Genomic DNA, 19,740 nt, shown 5'->3' on the forward strand with positions numbered 1-19,740 from the left:
GGGGGGGGGGGAGGAGGATATATAGAAATGGTTTTCCCATATATAAATAAGCATTGTTATACGTTGTAAACGAAACAGTCGTCTCTAATTTCTATTTTCACGATTGTCAGATCAAGTTAAGTTCCGTTTAACCATTTCAAGTGAGCCTTGCCACCTTTTGTGTCATTGCTGTAAGCTCCTACATTCAGGGGATATATATCCCGGACATACTTTCGCCACGGCCTCTCTAACCTATCTGCCTATACACTCGAGCACTTATCTGGGTATACGATTATCGAGCTTCCAAGTCGTAGGGTACGTTATTACTGGGCTGAAGTTTGCCTTTTGGAGCCTTTAAGCCCTACAAGGGCCCATTTGGCGTATTCCAGAACTCTTTCACAATGTCGCCACCAATCTGTTACGATGTGGTGGCCAAACTGGCATCTCGTGAAAGAACTAGTCGCCCTTTTTGGAGGGGCTATAGGGAATTCGTCGAAGCGTAAACTCCTTTCTCTTTAGTCGAGTCTTGGTAGCATAGACCCAATTAAAATTTTAGCAAATTCACCATTGCTTTCAACAAGCTCCTGAAATTCGTCACTCTTCCATAACATCTCAACCTTGCAAGCAACGTAGAGCACCACCATCCTCTTCAATCTCTCTGGAACCAGCTCTTCGAGGCAATATCGTGTCAGGTCGACAATGTCGCTGCATTCCGAAGAGCTGCAATCCACCAGATTCCGGCCAAGTTTCTGCAATGAAACGTCCATAAGTCCGTCAATTCCATAGCGGTCTGCAAATATGTAGACTTTTGCGTGATGAACCAGCATCCAAGACTGACGCTTTGCCCCGTCGCTATTGTTTCGCGTCTCTTTCGGAATGTCTGAGGGGAAAGACTCGGTGAAGTCCTCCCATAGCAGCTGGCATTTAGTCAACTGCTCTCGCCTGTGCATTTCAGCAAATACTACCTCCAAGTCGATTGTTTCATCCGTCCGAGACGAAATCTCTTGATGCGCAGTAGGTACGTGTTTTGATACAGTCTGACGAAGTGGCCCCGGATTGTCGTAATCCACTTTGTAGGCATACTGCCAAAAGCTCAGGAACACCCCTTCTTCGACGTCTTCCCAGGTCACGCAGCCGTCCTGCGCCTCCTGGAATCCACCGTGCACCAAAGCCTTCAAAGCGGCGGAGTGGTGCGCGAGCAGCCCGGAATGTATGGTGAACTCGCTTTTGTTGGGGCCGACTAGGAAGCGGAACATGGCGGACGAGGCGATGCTTTGCGCTTTTAGTTTTCTTCCATGTCGGAGTGGGATAGGTATTTCACGCTCGGAATCCAGATTGACTAACTTTGATAACGATGTTTCCGCCATTTCTCCTATGCAGAAATACTGCCAAGGTTTTTGTCCTAATATTGTCGCTAAAGTGAACTTTGGCTTTGGCTGTTGTATACAAACACTTGGAAAATAAACCTCCGTCCCCAGATGGCGGGGTTAACTTCCCAATAAGTAGGTAGGTAAGCCAAGAGCCGTTGTCGTTTGTAACACCCAGCAGCGTGCAAAGGTATTACAAAAGCTGCACGTCATCACATGGCCAGAAATTGGATCGTTAGGCTTGATCCAGGAAATATGTGTGGCAGCGACCTATAAGCTGGGACCATGTTTGGAACACCCCCTAAATCTGCTGCAGCTTTACAATTCCCCGGCGGGACGTGCTGCGCATTTCGTTTTGTGCATCCCTTTATTAGTTTTTATACACTGGATCTTCAGCCGTTATAGGGATTTGTAAGGGCGAGGTTTAGGGTTTACGACGTCGTCGGTCTAGGGACCAAGCAGCTGCTCGTTATTAACACATACGAGGAGCTCTCGGCTAGGTTTGTTAGGGGGCTCAGCAAGAAGGCTGCTGACGATAGCTGCCATCTTCTCGACGAGGACTTGTTCGGAGAATAGTGCAAATGGCCTTGCTTCCGTCTGGTATTGGCGTTGGGGTTGGCGTCGTGGGATCAAAGACATGGACCCAGATTGGAGTTTGAACCCGGACCCGCGGTGAGCAGCAGCGTTCCGGTCATTTTGGAGAGGAAACAGGCTTTTGGGCTTCATGCAAGTTATTTGCTTATTATTGGCGTACCACTCATTATGTGATGTCTAGGTACCTACCTCAGGTAGATTCGAGTTCAATCGGTAAAGTGCTGCCACTTACTCATATGTCATTCCAATCGTGGCTCGAAATTGTAAGTGGCATTATTACAGTTGAATGCTACCTATGAAAGCAAACATGACTGTCAGGCACCCAAACAAGGAATTACCTAGACGCGTAAGCCTTTTAGTCAAGTACAAATCAATGCCAAATACCAACAAACTTCCCACATTACAGGCGGAGCCGCTATATCGAAAAGCCAGACGCTGCTTCTACTGACAACCGTGGGCTTTTGGGAAGTGATGAGCCAGAAGCTCTGAGCCGTACTCTAGGAGCATGTGACTACAGTACGCCAACATGTATTTACCAATTGTCCATGACAAAAGTATTAAGATCATGAATTGAAAACATGCATAGAATTCTCCCGGAGCCGGGGTTGAAGACTCCGTAACCGAGACAATTATCTGGCCAACTGGCCTAGTAAACCGCTCCCGGGACGCGTTGTTCTCCACCTCGTTTTACGTTCTGTTAACAAAAAAACCAATAATTTACCATTCAGTTTCGTAAATCTCTTTTGTCCTGGCCCGTTCTTTGAGACTCCAAGCTTTCCGTCTGTAGGGGAATGTGGTTGGATATAACGGTTAGGATACTTCTTTGCAGACCACGCTGTAGGCTCGAATCGGGTTTAAAAAGGCACAGAAAGGAGTGGTACAAAACAAGTCTTGGTTGCGGGACCTTGAAACAGAAGAACAAAGTCAGGAAACATTGCTATGTATACAGCAATAATACAGGGTAGAATTACCGCTTTAACTTCGCAGCCAAAGATCCGTTGGTGAACGGCTGCCTATAATCGACAAAAGTATCCCTCCATTTTCGTCGCCCCTAGCCCCTCGAAAAGCTGTACCCGCGGATTCTCACAAGTTGATAGTATCTGATCATTGTAATAGCCAAAAGGAGAATTAAGTGCATTCACGTTGCCTTGCAAATCATCAAACAACCCAGATCACATACAGATAGCAAGGCGATTCACAATGAACAAAGACGTGCAGACTGAAGTGGCAAAGACTCGCTGAAACCATGACAAGAGACTCATATAATATATATAAAAAAAAAGAAATCCGCTGATCCCTCAAACGCCTAGAGTTGAAGGCTCATGTTGCTTGGTTACCTGCCCCATACTCCGTTAAAGAAACTGCAATGTGTAGCATGTTTTCATCACATTTGCAGCTCGTCTGCAGATGACAATCTTGTTCAGCCAATGCAAACTTTCACCCTCTCCTTGTGTGAAAACAAACAAAAAAAATCGCCGCTCTGAAAAAGAAATGCGGTAAGATATGGTCCATACAGGTCTTAAACGGCTCGAAACAATCGGTTTGGTGGATGAACCACCAGACATGTACAACAGTCCACCTCCCTCACAACTCTTGCTCATCGTCCCTTACCGCCACTGGGCCCACCCTCCTTGCGCGAGCCGCTGGCATCTTCCTCATCGTCGCTGTCGCCGCCGACGCTGTATCTTGCGTCGGTAGGCGTCTGCGCGTGGAGATCATCGAGTTCGCTCTCGTCAAAGTCGCCAGCCTCCACATCCCGACCGTTTTGGCGCTTGGACCTGAAACCCTCCAGGCCGGATGCACTGGAAGTAACCCTCGAACCGAGTCCTGGGAGGCGTGTGGTGGACTCGCTGGGAGAACCGCCAAAAATGCCCTGGTAGCCCCGTCTGCGGCGGCGGTCGCGCCAGATGTACCATCCCCATGCCGCGGCTGCGACGGCAACGATGACCAGGACGACCTCTCCCGACTTGCGGTAGGCGTACCACTTGGCCTCGTCCAGCTTCTTCTTCTCCTCCTCCTGTTTGGAGGTCGAGTTGCCGGCCGCTCCGCCGACCGTTGTCTCGGGAAGTTTCTCGCCGTCAAGTCGACTGTCGGTGGGGTTTCCACCAATGCTACTGATGTCGACGCCCATGAAGCGGTCCAGCATGTCGCGCGACCGCCGGGGGTAGTCAAAAGGCACCATGTGCGACGAGTCCTTGAAGAGTACATAGGTCAGGTTTCGCGCCTCCTGCCAGAAGCCTGCATCCTTGCCCTCAAAAGTCCAGTCGCGTCGTGGTGCCCACGTCCCAGGGGTGAGCTCAAAGCCCTTGCCACCGTTCCATGTCATTTTTCCAATGAATGCTTCAGTTCCCATGTGGTTGCAAATCAGATCCTCAGCACCGGAGAAGAGAAGAATAGGCACCTCCTCCAAGATCTTTGGCAGCAACTCAATGGAGGGCTTCGATTTCTGCGCCTTGAAACTCTTTCCAACAGCACCCGTGCACTCCGTCCAACCACTTGCCTTATTTGGGTTGACATGTAGAGCCTCGACAACGTCCTTCCTCCTAAGGTATGGGGTAACGTGGACCAAATCCGGCGGCCAGTTCATTCCACAGCTCGGGTACGTGTCCCGCAGGCGGACATCATACATGTTGACACAATGCCTCTGGCCGTCAGCCTCGACCTTGGAGATGAGCTTGAGTAGGTTCTGTAAAACGCTCTCGCATAGTGCAACATCAACCTTGGCGCCGTTGTCATCCCACTCCTTCAGGCAGTCTGCGTACTGCGCCTCGAGGCTTTTTGCCGTCTGCGAATTCTTGTCGAGGAGCCCTTTCGCGTAGGAAAATTCCAGATACGCTCGGTACTGCTCGTTTGGTGCGATCCAACCATTTCCAATGAGGAGACCTTTTAGGTTCCATTTAATCTTGGTCATGGAGTTCTTGTTGCGCTCGAGTATGTGTTTGGCGATGTATGGGATGTGCTGTCCAGCAAAGGATTCTCCGGCGATATAGAGCTGGAAAAGAATGGAACCAGATTAGTAAACCGAAAACTGACAAGAAATCATGTAGCTAGCAACAAAGCCAAAGGAGACAGGCCCATGTTGCACTTACATCGTCTTCCGAGTATTCTGGAAACAGCTCAAAGAACTTCTCCAGAAAGATGATGAACTGGTCGGCCATTTCATCCAATTCGGTCACGTAACTATCAGTGTTGACGTAGCTGAAGCCGGTACCGACCGGGTTGTCGACGAACATGATGTTTGCAAACTCGTGCCACGATCCCTCGTTAGGCACCAGTGTGTGATCGTCTTTGAGGCGGTAGGGGCCGACCTCCATGAGAGCACCGTCTTCGGAACTACAGCCTGGGCCTCCATTGAGCCAGATAACCGTCCTTTGCCTATTGGCGATGTGTTTATTCTGAAAGTGCCAGAAGAACATGTTGCCGTTCTTTTCGGGGGTGACCTCGATGTGACTATTTCCGACATAAAAGAGCAGATTATTAGCAAAGCATTCGAATGAGATTCCTGAGCGTAGTGTCCATCGTCGCTCTTCGTCGTATGGCATTTGCGTGAAATACGAAGTGTTCTTACCCGGCGTGCATTTTTACCAATGGCCCTGGAGGCGCGCCAGGAAGTGATCGCACAAAGTAATCACCGGCGCTGGAGGCCGCGCTGACGGCGGAGCTCCATGAAAGCGCAATAAGCGCAAAGGTGGAGGCTCGACGCATCGCGAACTTCATCCAAGGGGGGATTTATGATTGTCGAGATATGGGTGCGTGGCCGCAATCCCCTTCGACCGGGAAGGAGAGAGGACCGTTTTCCGGATCGTTAGGACGATGGAGAGAGAGATCGTGCTTGAGCCGGTAGTAATTCAGAGAAAACGACAACAGATTAAAGAAACATTGAAGATATCAGGAAACGAAAAAGCAAGCACAGCGGGCCTGGGCTTAATGCAGGCTAAAATCTTGATGATGAATCTTCCTGGGTTTTTAGGGGTTGCGTCGACAGGATAACATCTGCCTGTTCCAAATGTCAGCACAGGTGTCCTTGGCCGTGCGCGTTCGTCGTCTATTCAGACACTAATCCGGCATCCACCGGACTTCAAAGAGTGAGTGACTGACGCCTTGGCGGTCTCATCCCTGATCAAGCACGGGAGACCCACAATTGTTCTCCATTCCAGCCAGATCGACAAAGCGCTGTGGGCATCTTTTTGCTGTAAGCTGTTTGACCAAGATTGCCGCGAACTGTTTCCCTTGCATTAGATTGCTGTCTAAAGGTCTCACAGACTTGACTAATTGTGAGATTTGTTCTGAATTTTTGGCTCTGTACCTGACCAAGTTTGCGTCTAAATTTGCCTAAGAAAACTCATGTACATCAGTAAAAAAAATATAAAAATATACGTTAAAAAGCCAGACAAGAAATTCAGTGGTTTTTCACGTTTCAGTTTCCGGGGTTCTACTCTGTAGTCTTAGTCAGCATGTCAGAGACATAAGGGACCGGTAGACTGTGGCGACCCACCCAGATCCTTGCACGAACTCCAAGTTTGCCCCTCGATCTGAATTCAGAATGCGATAACCTCTATTTCTAGAATGTACAATACCGTATAGCATACACTACACAGTAATAGCAGGCGACTAGTACCGGAATAAGGTGTTTGGTCCCCACAATCTTTACCCCACGAGCCATTTTTTTTTTTTTTTTAACCACCAAACTATCAGCTCAGATGAGATTTTGCCGTTGGATACAACCAACACTCGTTTGAGAATTGACAGGCAATAAAATGGCGGCAACCAAAAAAACATACATTGTCGAGCACCTCGATGAGGAGCTGGGCCCATGGTCCGAACTCGAATACATCGCCATTGCTGAGGAGTCACAAGGTGCAGGTAGCGCCTTTGTCCTGTCATCACTCCCGCAGAGCTTTGTTGCGCCCGAACCACTCCAAGCCATTCCTGCCTTCAAGGCCGAGAACCGGGGAGTGGAGGAATTGTATGCTCAGGATAAGACGCGAGTGTGTCTTTTGGATCCCGCTGCCGCACAGGACCTCAGCCCGGAAGATGGTGACAAGTTTGACGTATTCCTGTTTGGGGGTATTTTGGGTATGTTTATAGAGTCAAAAATCGATTACTTAATTTACTTAATTCGTAGGCGAGCAATTGTTGACTGAACGTGTCGTCTAGGTGATGACCCGCCAAGGGGTACGTGACCCCAAGCTGAGACGCATATAATGGAATGAAACCTAAACGCTCCACTACCTACAGATAGGACATCAGAGCTGCGTAAAAAGGGCTTCGAGGGTAGACGGCTCGGCTCGAAGCAGATGACAACGGACACTGCCGTTCGAGTGACTAGAATTGTTGCCGAGCAAAAGAGTAAGCTCAATCTTGACTATACTGTGTCCTATCTCCTGTAGCTGATAATGCTCCGCTCCTCAGCTGCTCTCGAGGATATTCCTTACTTGGATTTTCCCGAACTCAAGTTCAACGATCATGAAAGCACTGAGATGCCGTTCCGCTATGTGAAGGGTGAAGACGGCAAACCGATTATGCCAAAGGTGAGAAATTGGTCGTTCAGGTACCCCTGTCATCCAACCCAAGACATCCATTGACTAGTTTTAGGGAATGGTTGAACTTATCAAGAAGGATGCCGACAAGGCCATTGATGATCTGTTCTGATCCTACGAAAAAAAACCTATCCTGGAACTTATTAGGGTGATTGGTCTTTAGCATACGGTTGATTTTAACTCGACTTAAGAATAAGGCCCCATATGTTACAGGAATAAAAAGTTGCAACTTGGCGACAACGACAAATGATCGTATTAATGACACATAACCCAACGCCAGCATTACCTTGGATGTCTTTCTAACTATCAACATTCCGTCTACCGAGCGCTATCCTACAATCCCCTTTTCGCCAACATATCTGCAATGTCAAGGTAAAACGCAATTGCGTTGAATCTGGATCGATGTTGGCCGAGTTAGCATCTACTATGACTTCAAAGTTCACATCTTGGTCGAGATTATACTCACGTCTCTTCCTGACCTAGCCACTTTCTCACGGTCCAGCCAAGTCTATTTGTCCTACGCAGCTCAATTACGTCAAAACTTGAATTCTCCTAACTTTTCCGGATCATACTACTCACCAGTTGATCAAGGCTAGGTGTGAAACGCCGACCACAGTACCTTCGTATGTGCCCCATTTACTGCTTTCGACAGACACGAGGCCATCGTTGGGACCCTCAGCAGCTTGGATGATCTTGTGTGACGCGCGAAAGGGGCTAAAAAGCCGTGGTCGCCCATCCGTCATGGCACCATATGAAAAATAACGTGTGTCCGGGTGGTCTGGAGTAGCGGGATTGAAAACCTCCTTCATATACCTGGGTGTCAGCTGCTCAAACGCTTCCGTATTGTCCCACCCCATTGTGGTGCGAAGCATACGACGGGCCCCCTCTACCCGTCGAGGGCCCAACAAGTTGATGACATGCTCGGCGTAGGTGCTGCCGCGGTGGGGCGTCGATATGGTCACCAACGACGCCACGTTGAGGCGTTCTGCGGTCACGGAGGAGAGTTGATCCGCAAAAGCGGGTGAGGCGAGAAGCCTAGCGTCAAGGCCTCCCATGGAGTGCGCGACTATGTTGACTGGTGTTCCGCTGGGTACCGAGTTGGCGATCTGCGTCGCCAGCTTTGCGGCTCGCACAGCGATACTTGCCGAGGGCGGCACCGAGGGCGTTATGACAGTCACGCCCCGCGCTTCCAGGGCGCTCCTGACGCCGTGCCAGTATTCAATGGGCGGAAGCAAATGTCCTGCTAGCTCGAGAGTCGAGAAGCCAAGCAGCCCGTGGGCGAGCACCACGGGGTATTTGGGCGAAGCTAGACGGTTTCTCGTAAGTCTATCTTCGTGTATAAGATGATTCTAATCGATGAATATATGCATATATATTCGCCCTTTTGATTCTGATTGCTTACCATAGTCGGAACGCAACTTGGCAAACTCGTCTGCGATAGTTCTGCCTAAAACCTCCTTCAACCTAGGGTCATCTTGACCTGAAGACTCAAGACGTAGCGGCGTCGCCGAAATGAACCGCTTTTCTCTAGGTTTGTGAGTTGATATCGTGATATTCGTACAGCCTGCCAAGTTGAACAGGCGTCGCTGCCAATAGGATCCAGAGCCGGGTGTCCTGGCAACGAGTGAAGGCACAGGGCGCAACAGGAGCTGCGCTGACCCAACAACCATGTTTTATCTGCTAGATATCATGATGCTTCTGAGAACTTTACGTATAATATGGGCATAATTTCAAGGTACAATAGCAGGCTTCTATGCACTGTTTCTTGCCCTTTGTACTTGGACTTTTCCGGCTCATTCCCGAATGTCAATTGCGACGATGTCCGGGTCGAGCCTCGATAGATCCGGTGCTAATATTAAGTGGATCCCATAATTGATGTCATTACCTGAGCACGGGCCACTAGTGTCCTTTGTTCCTGGACTTTCAATGTCTGATGCTGCCCGGGATTAATTTCGTACGATCGCGATACTGTACCTTCCATTACCTACCTAGGTAAGATTATTGGACGCTACAGGTACCTTAGTTATCTTAGGTATTTTGCCAAACTTTGCAGGAAACACTATGAAGTGCCAAACCGACGACCCGAATTTGCCGATGACCAGACGTTTCCTAGGAAATACTTTATTCACCACGTGATCGCAAAGAAAGGCAGGCCGCAAGCAGCGACGCGAAATTCATTTCCGGCTCGGCACTCCCAATTAACCCGTCAATTCACCCCCCAACATTGCAGTTGAGAGAATCCCCCTCTCGCTTACTGCAACTATGCGTCTTTTTCACTCTACCTGTTTTCTTCGCTTATCATAATAAGCTCCTCTCCTCCTGCAGACAAGAGGTTGTCTTTGAACCAAAAGCTTGGTTTGTCTTGACCGCCAAAATCGCGCCTGAGCGCGCTAATTCACAAGAGCTCTATGGATTGCCGAGCGGCAACTTTCAACGCTAACAACCGCGCAATCCCCGCCGGAAGCTTATCGCCGGGTCCCCCAGGGCCAGCCTTACAACCTGCCCAACCTGGCCAACAAACACCGCATGCATACCTTGTAGGAATCCATTTTGCCCAGAGGAAATTTGACTCACAGGATCAACAGCTCACTTCCCCGGAACCAATGCATCCTCAGATGTGTGGAGGGAAGTGGGGGAAATCCCTTGGCTTTCCTTATATCACAGGCATGAGATGTGACTGATATGAGAAGCCCACATGATCCGGCCTTGCGGACGGCTTGGTGGTCTGGAATCTATAAGGTAAAAGACCAAAAACAGTAAAAGAAACGTCCATACAAGCCAGAATTCATCTTTGGGTCAATTTCCCTCATCTCGCGGAGCAATTATGCCAGGAAAGATCGGCACGAAATGTCAACTAGGTCAATAAAAGACATGTACACATTGAGTTACTAACGACACCAACAACACCTTGGCAAAATCCACAAAGCTACGGTGCTTTACCTCCCATTGGCCCTGTTAGCGCGGGACCATATACCCTCCCAAGCTGTCGGATCTTCCCTTCCCTATACCTGCAAGCCTGTCCATACAAAGACGGCCTGCTCGACAAGGGCCTTAGAAAGACATGGTACGGTCTTTTTTATTGTTTACGGTTATGGTGGTAGAATCCCGTGCCACACCTCCACATCCACCAGGATTGTCCCCACCACCTTCGCCAGCAAAAATCATCGCCATAGGGAGGCCTGATAGGCTACAGTTGGGCGAAGTACGCACAATCTCCACCGGTTTCTACTATACGAACCAAGGTACCTTTTTGAACTCCCCTCCTTGGTTCAATAGAAGGCCACATATGCAGCCATACATGTGAAGTAGTTACAACACTGCAGACAAGTTCCAACAGAGGTGCCGCGCCAGCATTGAGATCTAGCACATCCTGCCAACAAAGGCCATCACAGCAACCGTCGGCATGTGTTGTTGTGTAACAAGACCGGGGTAGTGTCAATCGAGACTGGTCGAGCAAGTTCTTTGGTTGGTTTGCATATTTCACAGAGCCTGACCGGGCAAAAACAGGCAGGTAAGGCAAGGTCCCTCCACATTCTTCTACTTGTCTGGCTAAAATCCGCAAGCTCGTAAGACCCCCCCTGCCCACTCCTTGTACCGGTATGAGCTATGTTACTCGGCCAGTCCATGCAAGGACTCTGCGGTCCTAAGTAGACAAACGGTGTCCGCGTTGTAACCAGTCTTGACGTGCAGATGGCAAGCGCCTGCACCAAGATGCTTTCTGCCCCCACCCCCAGTCGGATACAACCGATATACATATTGCCAACATTTCCGGCTTACCTGCCTCGGGACTTTTTGGATCCTCCATCCCCTTCTCAAACGACCCCTTACGCTTGAGAAGCTGTCGTTCAAAACCTTGATGTTTTGGACGACAAAGGTTTCAAGCCTTGGGCGGAAGCGGGAATCTAACAACATATCGCCAATCCCCTTGCGGTCGCTAAACGAGCAAGTGAAGGGTCGAGCAGTTGCCGTCGCCATCGCCGCGACGTCGACACACTACCACGATGGCGGCATTAACGATGCATGATTGTGACATCAACTCATGTCCTGTTCCAAGCGGGTTCGTTACCACAACGCCTCACCTGCCGGGCAACGCCGTTCTTTTGGCTAGCTTTGCTATAGCCATTCCCGTCAATGTATACTTTGGAGTTAGACACGGAACTCCACTTTATACCCTTCTTCTAGTCGCCGGAATATTCCTCGAAATCATCGGTCATATCGGCAACATTTTGTTAAGAGATAACATTGCCAGTCGTCCCTACTTCACCATGTACATGGTGGGCTCCATCACAGGACCAACTTTCATCGCTGCAGCAGTTTACGCCGTGCTGCCACACATTTTATCAGTATATGGCACAAGGTTTTGCCAGATACCTTCGCCGTTATGGCTTGGATTGCTATTCTTTGGCTTTGACGTCTTTACCCTTGCATTCCAGATTGTGGGCTGTGTGTTCACTGTCGACGGAATTGCGAGGCCTGAGGTAAGTCGTTGTTCCCAGTCCGGACTTTGACGCGTCGCAAAGTGGTTCTTGCTCACATTCAAGACAATTATGTAGATGAGTCAGGGTGTCAACATACTGCTTGCTGGCTTGGGTATCCAAGTTGCAAGCTTGCTGCTATACTTTGGCATCTACTACGCATTTGTGTACAGGATTTCAAAGCACCGAAACTATATCGAGGAGAAGCATGCCCACATTTATCTCTCGCAGCGCTTTAGGATATTCCTCCTCTGTAAGTTACCTGCCTCTCGTCTTCCCATCCAGAGGCTGCAGTGTTACACCCAGAACTATCCGCAAATTGGCGCACAAACTAACTTTCTTTATCTCCTCCCAGGCCTGCAATCAGCGGCAGCTTTGATTCTCGTAAGAACAATCGCCAGGATAGTCCAGATCTCAGGTGGCATCGCCTCGGATTCTTTTCAGTCACAGACATTGAGCCTGGTACTCGACAGCTCCATGGTTCTGCTTGCCTGCATTGTTCTTACAATCATCCCGCCGGGCGTCGCGTTTGGAACTCGTGCCTGGAACGATACTGCACCACACATGGTCGGATTTTCTACAAACGGAACATACAGGAGCGAGGGTAGCAGAAGCGGTCATGACTACTCCCTTCAGTCTCACCGTGGTTCATCGTCACCTATACAGGCGCCGTACCACTCGTCACCTTACCAACCCATCATGCCTCTCCGCGGACAGCAGGCTAGGGGTTATGCGAATCAGATACCGGCGCACTACCAGTTCCCGAACCTGCACAAGTCAACAACCAAGCCACGGCCCATCCGTGTAGCTCCCTACAGGCCAGACGACGACGACGGAATTAGTAGAGCCGCGGGCAGTGCGGAACTCATGCAGCCGGGTTCTGCTGGGAGCCAGACCAGTCCCCTATCGAACTCACAGCATGGTTACGACAAACAAGGCTCGAAGCGATACTCGCCTCGGCAAAGCGACATGGTTAAAGATGAAGCACTCTGGTGAAGAGGCATGTTGGCTTGCGCTCAGTCTGTTGACCTGCCTCAGCCTCTTCTGTGATTGACACACATATTTAACCAATACGGTTACGCATTTTTTTTTTAAAAGGGTTTATGTTTGGCTATCTGATTTTTTTTTGGAATTTCTTTTCTTGGGTTTACGAGGGTGTTTGTTCTTTCTGGGTGTTCAAGCGTGATACCCTACACTGTCCTTTTCTCCGTGGTTGGCAAGCTAGTTTCTGCTACTTTTGTGACTCTATCTGAAGTTGAAGATGGCTTTTGATCTTACTTTGGCGGGCTATTTGCTTTTCTTTTTGTTAGGTTAATCGGCAAAGTGGCAACTTGCCGTTAAGGGATTTTTTGTTTGGGATCAAAATCTAAACCGTACATTTCTGAAAGCCTCATTCATGCTTCACATGGGCATCAGAACTCCATCGACAGTTTCAAACGTGCCAAACCTGAGTATGTGGGCGGCGTATGCAATGGCAAAAGCCCACTTTACGGAACAAACGAACAGTCAAGCAGTATCACGACATGTCAAAATTACGACGACCCCCTAGCTGCTTACGGCGCTAGTCGGCGATCCGCCGCTGTGCCGCCCCTTCCCTAGCCTTGCCAGTCCTTTTTGGTTGCACACCAACAACGACAATCAGGGTAACAAACAGCTTATATCAGAAATGAACAGCCTATACAACCTTGCCTAATAATGAGCCAGAGATTGGGACATGAAAGATGCCACCCGTAATGCGCATTTTGGGCCTTTTGCAGATCACTTTAGCACACCTCGTGCCCCCGTGAAAGGGCCAATCACAAGAGCAGGGGAAGCTTCTTGGAGGGGGGGAGGAAATGATTTGCATGCGATGCAACACACCCAAAATCTTTCTCACCCGCTTCGGGTTTTGCCTTTGACCTTGGTCTGGAAAACTCTGGCCAAGCTTTATCTCCGGGACGGCCAGTTTTGTTGTTACCTTGGTGAATCCCCATGCCCGCCTTCCCGTCCGCCCCCCATTTTTTCCCTCCTCGCTCTCACCCTTGCTCGCCCTGCGACCATCGTGCCATATTAGGTTTGTTTGTTGGTCGCACACAAGTGATTAGCGGTCGACAAAAAGGGCTCATGGAGCAATGAGCCTGAAGACCGGTGTGATCGGGAGGGTTGTATGGCTTTTAATTAACCCACATGTGTAGGATTGAATGTATTCTCTTTGGTGTGTGGTATACTACGAGTAAGATTGTGACCAGTTGTGCTTGGTTGGCCTGGTACAAAGCCTGGTTGAGTTGCGGGGGACCTGTTGTTCTTTGTTTGTTTCCTGTTGGTAGATTGTTATTGGTCGTTTTCGCAGGTGGTAAAATACAGCCTCTACTGTATATTTCCTGTTGGGGGATTTGGGCCTAAATGAAGTGGCAATCTTTTGATCCCGACTTTTTGAGCTGATGTTTAGCAACATTTTTTGCTTTAATTCTACGAAATCGAGAGATGGATGAAGAATAGTTCAAAGAGAACGTGGCAAAGCTGATTGGCTTTTTCTTAGTTTCGGGCCATCTTAAGACACAACAATACAAGAGACGACAAATAAAGCAGTCGAGCGGCAATTGGTTGATTGGACAATAGTGAGCCTCTCGTTTCGTCCGTAGTAAATGCCGTCGAGTATTACTTCCTAACAACCCAGCAGAACGCAATATTGTAGGCAGTGATCTATTCAAGTACGAAGAGATGAAACTGATGCTGTTTAAGTCAACTGGTCACATTATAAGCAATCCATCAAAAGTAATCCATCCAACCATTGTATTGTGCACAAAAGCAGTGATGAGTGATGGATTATCAACCCTAACCCTTAAACCCCATCGAAGCCCACTGTTCGCACTTGGCGCCTCTTACGCACAGGCCAAGTTGCATCATTGCGGACCCGCAACCCCTAGCATGCCCCTGGAACCCGTACTACGTACACCGAGATCGAACCCCTTACTTACTGTCGTTGTACGGTATGGAGTAACCCTGGTCCAGGCCCCAATAGTCTGTTGGACAAGCCCAGATTGCCATTGTTTCGAGATGCCAATTGACCCTGGTTCGAACACCTGTCTGGTATACCACTTAAGCGCAATTCTAGAACATCAAGAGTTTGTGCGCTCTTGCAGGCGACTGGAATCTTTATAGTTTAACGTGTCAACGCTTGTTGAAATTCACGCATCGCCCTTGACCTATTTCAGATACAAGGAACATTCTTGAGCCCCAAGACCCGGATACGCACGCACCTGCGCGACACCGCGTCGAACCACCCCACCTCAAAAAGCTCTCCCAACCCCCATGAACTCAGCTGAAGATGCGATCAACTTGTCAAACCGCGAGACGGATGCCGGCAGCCATACAATGGACTCGACCGCGGAGCCGACAATGACGACCACGACCATGGCTACTGTTGCGACCACGTACAAGCCCGAGCTCGCCCCGGCTCCGTCATCGCCGACTACCCTCCCCGAAGAGCCTGCGATGGAGGAACAGCCTCTTATGAACCAGCCGGAAAGCGCGGAGCCCAGCGGTAGTGGGGATGACATGATGACAAAGGTCTTCCAATTCCTCTCCACCGCCACTCCGGAGACATTGGCCGGAGTGGGGGTCGGTCTGGCGGCGGTCACATACTTCTTACTGGGCCAGCTGGGCCTACTGCTCATTGGCGCGTTTGCGGGAGTCACGGCGTTTATATCATGGGAGTCCAAGAACCCGCAGGTCTCTCAGAGTATCAAGGGGGAGAAAGGGATCGAGGTCCTGACGAGGATATTAGACTTGAAGGAAGACATGCGACGAAACAACGCAGATACGTCATTAGCAAAGGAGGGCGACGAAGGCACGGATCTTAAGGGTTTTGAAGATTTTCAGCCAGAGACGCGGGATGCTTTGAATAACCTGGTTGATGCAATCATCCGGGATTATGTCAAATGGTGGTACAGTCCAATTGTACCCATGGACCAAACCTTCCCGTTGGCTTGCCGCAAAGTCCTCGCATCCTTCCTCATCTCCGTCTCCAACCGGCTGAGCAGGAAGCGTCCTGCAGATACATTTCTAGACTTCCTTACCAACTCGTCGTCCATCGTCATCGTCTTCTTCTCCGAGCTGTCCACGGCGCTGACGGAGGAACCCCCAAACGATACACGGAGTGTGACCGATTCTGTCAGTAGCTACCTGGCCTCGAATCCAGACTCCAACTTGGCGAACCTGTTGAACCAGAAACAACAGGCTGCAAAGTTCAGAAATGTGGCGGATGACCTCTTGGGGTTCCTCGACAGGTCGACGTATGGCTGTGACCCTGCTCGGGTGTTTCTCCGAGAAATCCTGGCAGGGGTCATTCTGGAAATGACGCTCAAGTCTTGTTCCAAGCCGGAGTGGATTAATGGTTGGATTGTGTACCTGTTAGAGGCCGGAGAGCCTGATTTCAACCAGGCCATCGACGTTGGGATGCAGACAGGGCCTGATCCCAGCAAGGGCTCCACCGAGGTCGACAGCAAGAGCGGCAGCAACTCTGTAGATGTTGACAAGTCGCAGCGCAAGGAGAGCATGTCTAACCACAGGAAAAGGCTCAGCAAAGCTGACGAGGAGATGGAGAACGCACTAGAGGAGATGAAGAAGCTCAACCAGATGATAGCCGATGAGGATGCACGAAGGAGGAAGGAGTCTGCTGCAGGCGTGGAGCAGACAGGAGAGTCGAAAAGTGCAGCCGAGGCATCATCGCGACTAGCGGATGCAATGAAGCGCAATGCGGATACTCTGGACATGCAGCCGAATGTGGGTTCAGACACAACAATCCCGAAAAGCCCTGGACCGCTATCGCCGACAAGTAAACAAATATTACCCAGCGATGTTTCTGGAGATGAGTCCTCGGCTAAAACGGGCTCAACACAAGGCCCCCTTACCCCAGGATCTTCAGAAATGGAGGCAGTTAGCCATCCTTCATCACCGCTGAAAGAGGAAATAACTGCGCAATTCACCAACTTCGACCAGCTTGTCCCGCCTGCGCAGGATGAGCCAGAGCCTGAGGCGGAACCTGTGCGCAATAGCCCACAACCGCTCACTCTCCACCACGCGACCATCACCATCCATGATGACGGCATGTCCGACGCCAAGAACCGCATCAAGAACAGACCGGCCTGGGACTATCTAATCCAAGTCGAACCCGCAAACCCACAACATCCTGGGTGGATGATTGTACGCAAGTACGCCGACTTTGAACAGCTGCACGAGATCTTGGCGAGGATTGCCAAGATCTCAGGGGCAACCGCGTTTACGGAACAGCACGGCAGCCTGCCGGCCTGGCGCGTGCATACCAAGGTCTCCCTACGCGGAGAGCTCGAACGCTATTGCCGTGATGCATGCCAGAACAAGTCGCTGGCTACGAGCGAGGGCATGAAGCGGTTCCTCGAGAAAGATATCTTGCACACTCGTGCACAGTCAAAGTCGGGATTTGAAGCATTTGAAACCATGGGCAAAAACGTCTTTGGGGTTCTTACCAGCGCGCCAAAGGGCGTCGCTGATGGAGGCAAGGCTGTCGTGGGTGGTGTTACGGGTGTTCTGGGCAACCTTGGCCTCGGCTCAAGGAAGAACACAAGCTCCTCCTTGAAGCAGCTACCGCAACAGCAGCAGTCGGACACTGATAATTCTACACCGGCCCCGAATACACTCACGAAACGGCATTCTGTGCCCCTACCTTCCCCAATTAGGCATGACAGCGGCCTTTCCGTGATCAACAACGGCCTCATAAGCAGGGATAGCATGGATAGCCAGAGGTCGTCTGTCATTTCAACCCAGCCTGCCAAGATTCCTCCAATGGAGCGCCGGCCCAGCTACAACTCACAGCACGAAGGTGCCGACGGTACAGCGGGAGATTCGACGGGCCTACGGCCTGACCGCTGGGATATGGCCTCACCAACGAGCGCGATGAGCAGCCGCAACCATAGCCGTGCATCAAGTGTGGCGCCTGTTCGGTCGCCATCGTCCACAAGCTTGAGTGGACTGAAGCTGCCGCCTCCGCCTACCGAGATCCCGGATGATTATGGCATGCCTAGGACTGCTACGAAGCCCACGCCTCTTCAAGAAGGTAACGCAGCGGCGGCGGCGGCGACGGCTACAGCAAACCCGTCACCTTCCAACACCGCATCGGCAAATGGCTTCGGGCGACCTCCAAAACGACAGCCGCGGACCTTTTCGCCATTGTCGGAACAGGAGACGAGCGTGGCGGTGGAGCTCCTCTTCGCCGTCATCACGGAGCTTTACACACTCTCGCCATCGGCGTGGAATATACGACGGACGCTGTTGGCGGCGGCCAAATCGTTCCTGCTGAGGCCTGGGAATCCATCTCTCGAGTCCATCAGGCTGATGATCCAGGAGACGGTGCTCGACTCGGCGGCGTCGGACGAGGGCATGGCGGCGCAGCTACGAAAGCTGCGGGAGAACTCGGTCCCGACGGAAGAAGAGCTGGCGGCGTGGCCTCCCGAGATGTCGGAAGAGGACAAGGCTAAGCTAAGGGTCAAGGCCAGGAAGCTTCTCATCCAAAGCGGGGTGCCGGCGGCGCTGTCGGGTGTCATGGGACAGCAGGCGACCAGTGAGGCGCTGGGCAGGGTCTTTGACTGCCTGCAGGTTGAGGAGGTCGCCAGGGGTTTGTTGTTTGGCATCATGCTGCAGGCCGTGCGGGCGATTACACACTGAGATTGTTTGCTGTTTCTGCTGTTACCTCTGGTTCCGGGGGCTCTGATGTTGACATGATGATGATGTTCGTGTGTCCATTATTGTGATGGGGGTGTTTTTGGAGTCTGCTAACTTGACAACTGGCTTTACAGGTTTTGTTAAGTTTGTGAAAGAAGAAGAAAAAAGCATGAGGATTTTGTACCGGGGCATGTACGGATCTAAGGCGTCTTTTGTTTATTGTGCATTTTGGGGGGGTTACATATCTAATAGAGCTTTCGTAACATTAGCACAGCAACACATCATTCTTGACTTGACTAATCGCCTGCTCTTTTGGTCTGAAAGTGGCTTTAATATTGCATCCAGGTGAGTTACTATTTATCTAAGATCTAATCTTGATTTATTTACTTTCTTTTAGTCACGTCTATCGTCCAAAGGAGCATCTCTCCGATGTCTAATTGCCTAGATTATGCATTAGTTCAGAAAAGACTTTGTTTGTTTCTTTAGGTACTGTATGTACCCCAGTACCTACCTTCACTAAGTTCTCACTCAACTCACATAAAAGCCAAGTTGGTGGGTCCATCGGGAATCGACTCCGACCTCAAGCTGATGTGGGGGTGGCGGGGCAAGTTTGCGGCATCGCACAGCGAAAAGCTGCACGGGTTGGACTTCCGAGCCTGGTTGCTGTGGGCGGCGAAACTTATATCGCTATCGCTGACTTTTACTGGTATCAATTGTTGTTCATTGTGATAAAACAAATGGACAGTAGAATCAGCGGGGCGCGGGGATTCGTTTTTTTTTGGGGAACCCCATGCCGAGTTTGATTGTGCTTAACAATCTGAATAAGGAACTTAGTTGTTTTTGTTGTGCTTCAGGTTTAATAAAATAAACTGTCAATCATCAACTCTTTTCCCCTTTACCTTTTTTTCTTTTATAACTATCTTCAACGCATGAATCAATCAGATATCTGACGAGTCAGAGTGATCCAGCATACTTAAAGGACCTTCAATACCATAACAAGACGATCTTAATCACCCACGTTTTCACATACTATCCCACCCCCCAACTCACTCCGAGTAATTCTACTTCAAAGCGGCTACAGAAGGCACTCGGCCGTTGAACCGAGAA

General features: G+C 50.2%; 7 protein-coding genes across 7 annotated transcripts; 4 read left to right on the plus strand and 3 right to left on the minus strand.

The window, feature by feature from the left end:
- Positions 1-494: 494 nt before the first annotated feature.
- On the minus strand, positions 495-1,235 carry PgNI_08520 (uncharacterized protein; the record flags this gene model as incomplete). The annotated part of the gene is made up of 1 exon (XM_031128516.1): positions 495-1,235. The coding sequence occupies one exon, from the start codon at positions 1,233-1,235 to the stop codon at positions 495-497; it is 741 nt and encodes a 246-aa protein (XP_030979158.1).
- A 1,711-nt stretch (positions 1,236-2,946) lies between these two features.
- Positions 2,947-5,959, minus strand: PgNI_08521 (uncharacterized protein). The gene is made up of 3 exons (XM_031128517.1): positions 5,509-5,959; positions 5,030-5,390; positions 2,947-4,932 (listed from the first exon to the last, which is right to left on the minus strand). Exons 1-3 carry the CDS (start codon positions 5,655-5,657, stop codon positions 3,538-3,540), a joined length of 1,905 nt encoding a protein of 634 aa, XP_030979159.1. The 5' UTR covers positions 5,658-5,959; the 3' UTR covers positions 2,947-3,537.
- A 738-nt stretch (positions 5,960-6,697) lies between these two features.
- On the plus strand, positions 6,698-7,592 carry PgNI_08522 (uncharacterized protein; the record flags this gene model as incomplete). Its single annotated transcript, XM_031128518.1, has 5 exons — positions 6,698-7,016; positions 7,098-7,115; positions 7,179-7,289; positions 7,353-7,471; positions 7,536-7,592. 5 exons carry the CDS (start codon positions 6,698-6,700, stop codon positions 7,590-7,592), a joined length of 624 nt encoding a protein of 207 aa, XP_030979102.1.
- Positions 7,593-8,055: 463 nt separating this feature from the next.
- On the minus strand, positions 8,056-9,150 carry PgNI_08523 (uncharacterized protein; the record flags this gene model as incomplete). Its single annotated transcript, XM_031128519.1, has 2 exons — positions 8,056-8,786; positions 8,883-9,150. The coding sequence occupies 2 exons, from the start codon at positions 9,148-9,150 to the stop codon at positions 8,056-8,058; spliced, it is 999 nt and encodes a 332-aa protein (XP_030979104.1).
- A 1,421-nt stretch (positions 9,151-10,571) lies between these two features.
- On the plus strand, positions 10,572-11,127 carry PgNI_08524 (uncharacterized protein; the record flags this gene model as incomplete). The annotated part of the gene is made up of 2 exons (XM_031128520.1): positions 10,572-10,722; positions 10,997-11,127. 2 exons carry the CDS (start codon positions 10,572-10,574, stop codon positions 11,125-11,127), a joined length of 282 nt encoding a protein of 93 aa, XP_030978646.1.
- Positions 11,128-11,167: 40 nt separating this feature from the next.
- Positions 11,168-13,348, plus strand: PgNI_08525 (uncharacterized protein). The gene is made up of 3 exons (XM_031128521.1): positions 11,168-11,958; positions 12,034-12,208; positions 12,311-13,348. The coding sequence occupies exons 1-3, from the start codon at positions 11,482-11,484 to the stop codon at positions 12,949-12,951; spliced, it is 1,293 nt and encodes a 430-aa protein (XP_030979099.1). The 5' UTR covers positions 11,168-11,481; the 3' UTR covers positions 12,952-13,348.
- A 1,898-nt stretch (positions 13,349-15,246) lies between these two features.
- On the plus strand, positions 15,247-18,636 carry PgNI_08526 (uncharacterized protein; the record flags this gene model as incomplete). The annotated part of the gene is made up of 1 exon (XM_031128522.1): positions 15,247-18,636. The coding sequence occupies one exon, from the start codon at positions 15,247-15,249 to the stop codon at positions 18,634-18,636; it is 3,390 nt and encodes a 1,129-aa protein (XP_030979156.1).
- Between the last annotated feature and the right edge of the window lie 1,104 nt (positions 18,637-19,740).

This window comes from Pyricularia grisea (assembly GCF_004355905.1).
Source record: "Pyricularia grisea strain NI907 chromosome V map unlocalized Pyricularia_grisea_NI907_Scaffold_6, whole genome shotgun sequence".
NCBI lineage: Eukaryota > Fungi > Ascomycota > Sordariomycetes > Magnaporthales > Pyriculariaceae > Pyricularia > Pyricularia grisea.

Coding starts and splice junctions, on each gene's coding strand:
- PgNI_08521 (XM_031128517.1), bottom strand. CDS start 5,657: ATGAAGTTCGCGATGCGTCGAGCCTCCACCTTTGCGCTTATTGCGCTT. Junction 5,391..5,508: donor TTGGTAAAAATGCACGCCGG/GTAAGAACACTT, acceptor TGTCGGAAATAG/TCACATCGAGGTCACCCCCG. Junction 4,933..5,029: donor CAGAATACTCGGAAGACGAT/GTAAGTGCAACA, acceptor ATTCTTTTCCAG/CTCTATATCGCCGGAGAATC.
- PgNI_08525 (XM_031128521.1), top strand. CDS start 11,482: ATGGCGGCATTAACGATGCATGATTGTGACATCAACTCATGTCCTGTT. Junction 11,959..12,033: donor ACGGAATTGCGAGGCCTGAG/GTAAGTCGTTGT, acceptor ACAATTATGTAG/ATGAGTCAGGGTGTCAACAT. Junction 12,209..12,310: donor CTTTAGGATATTCCTCCTCT/GTAAGTTACCTG, acceptor ATCTCCTCCCAG/GCCTGCAATCAGCGGCAGCT.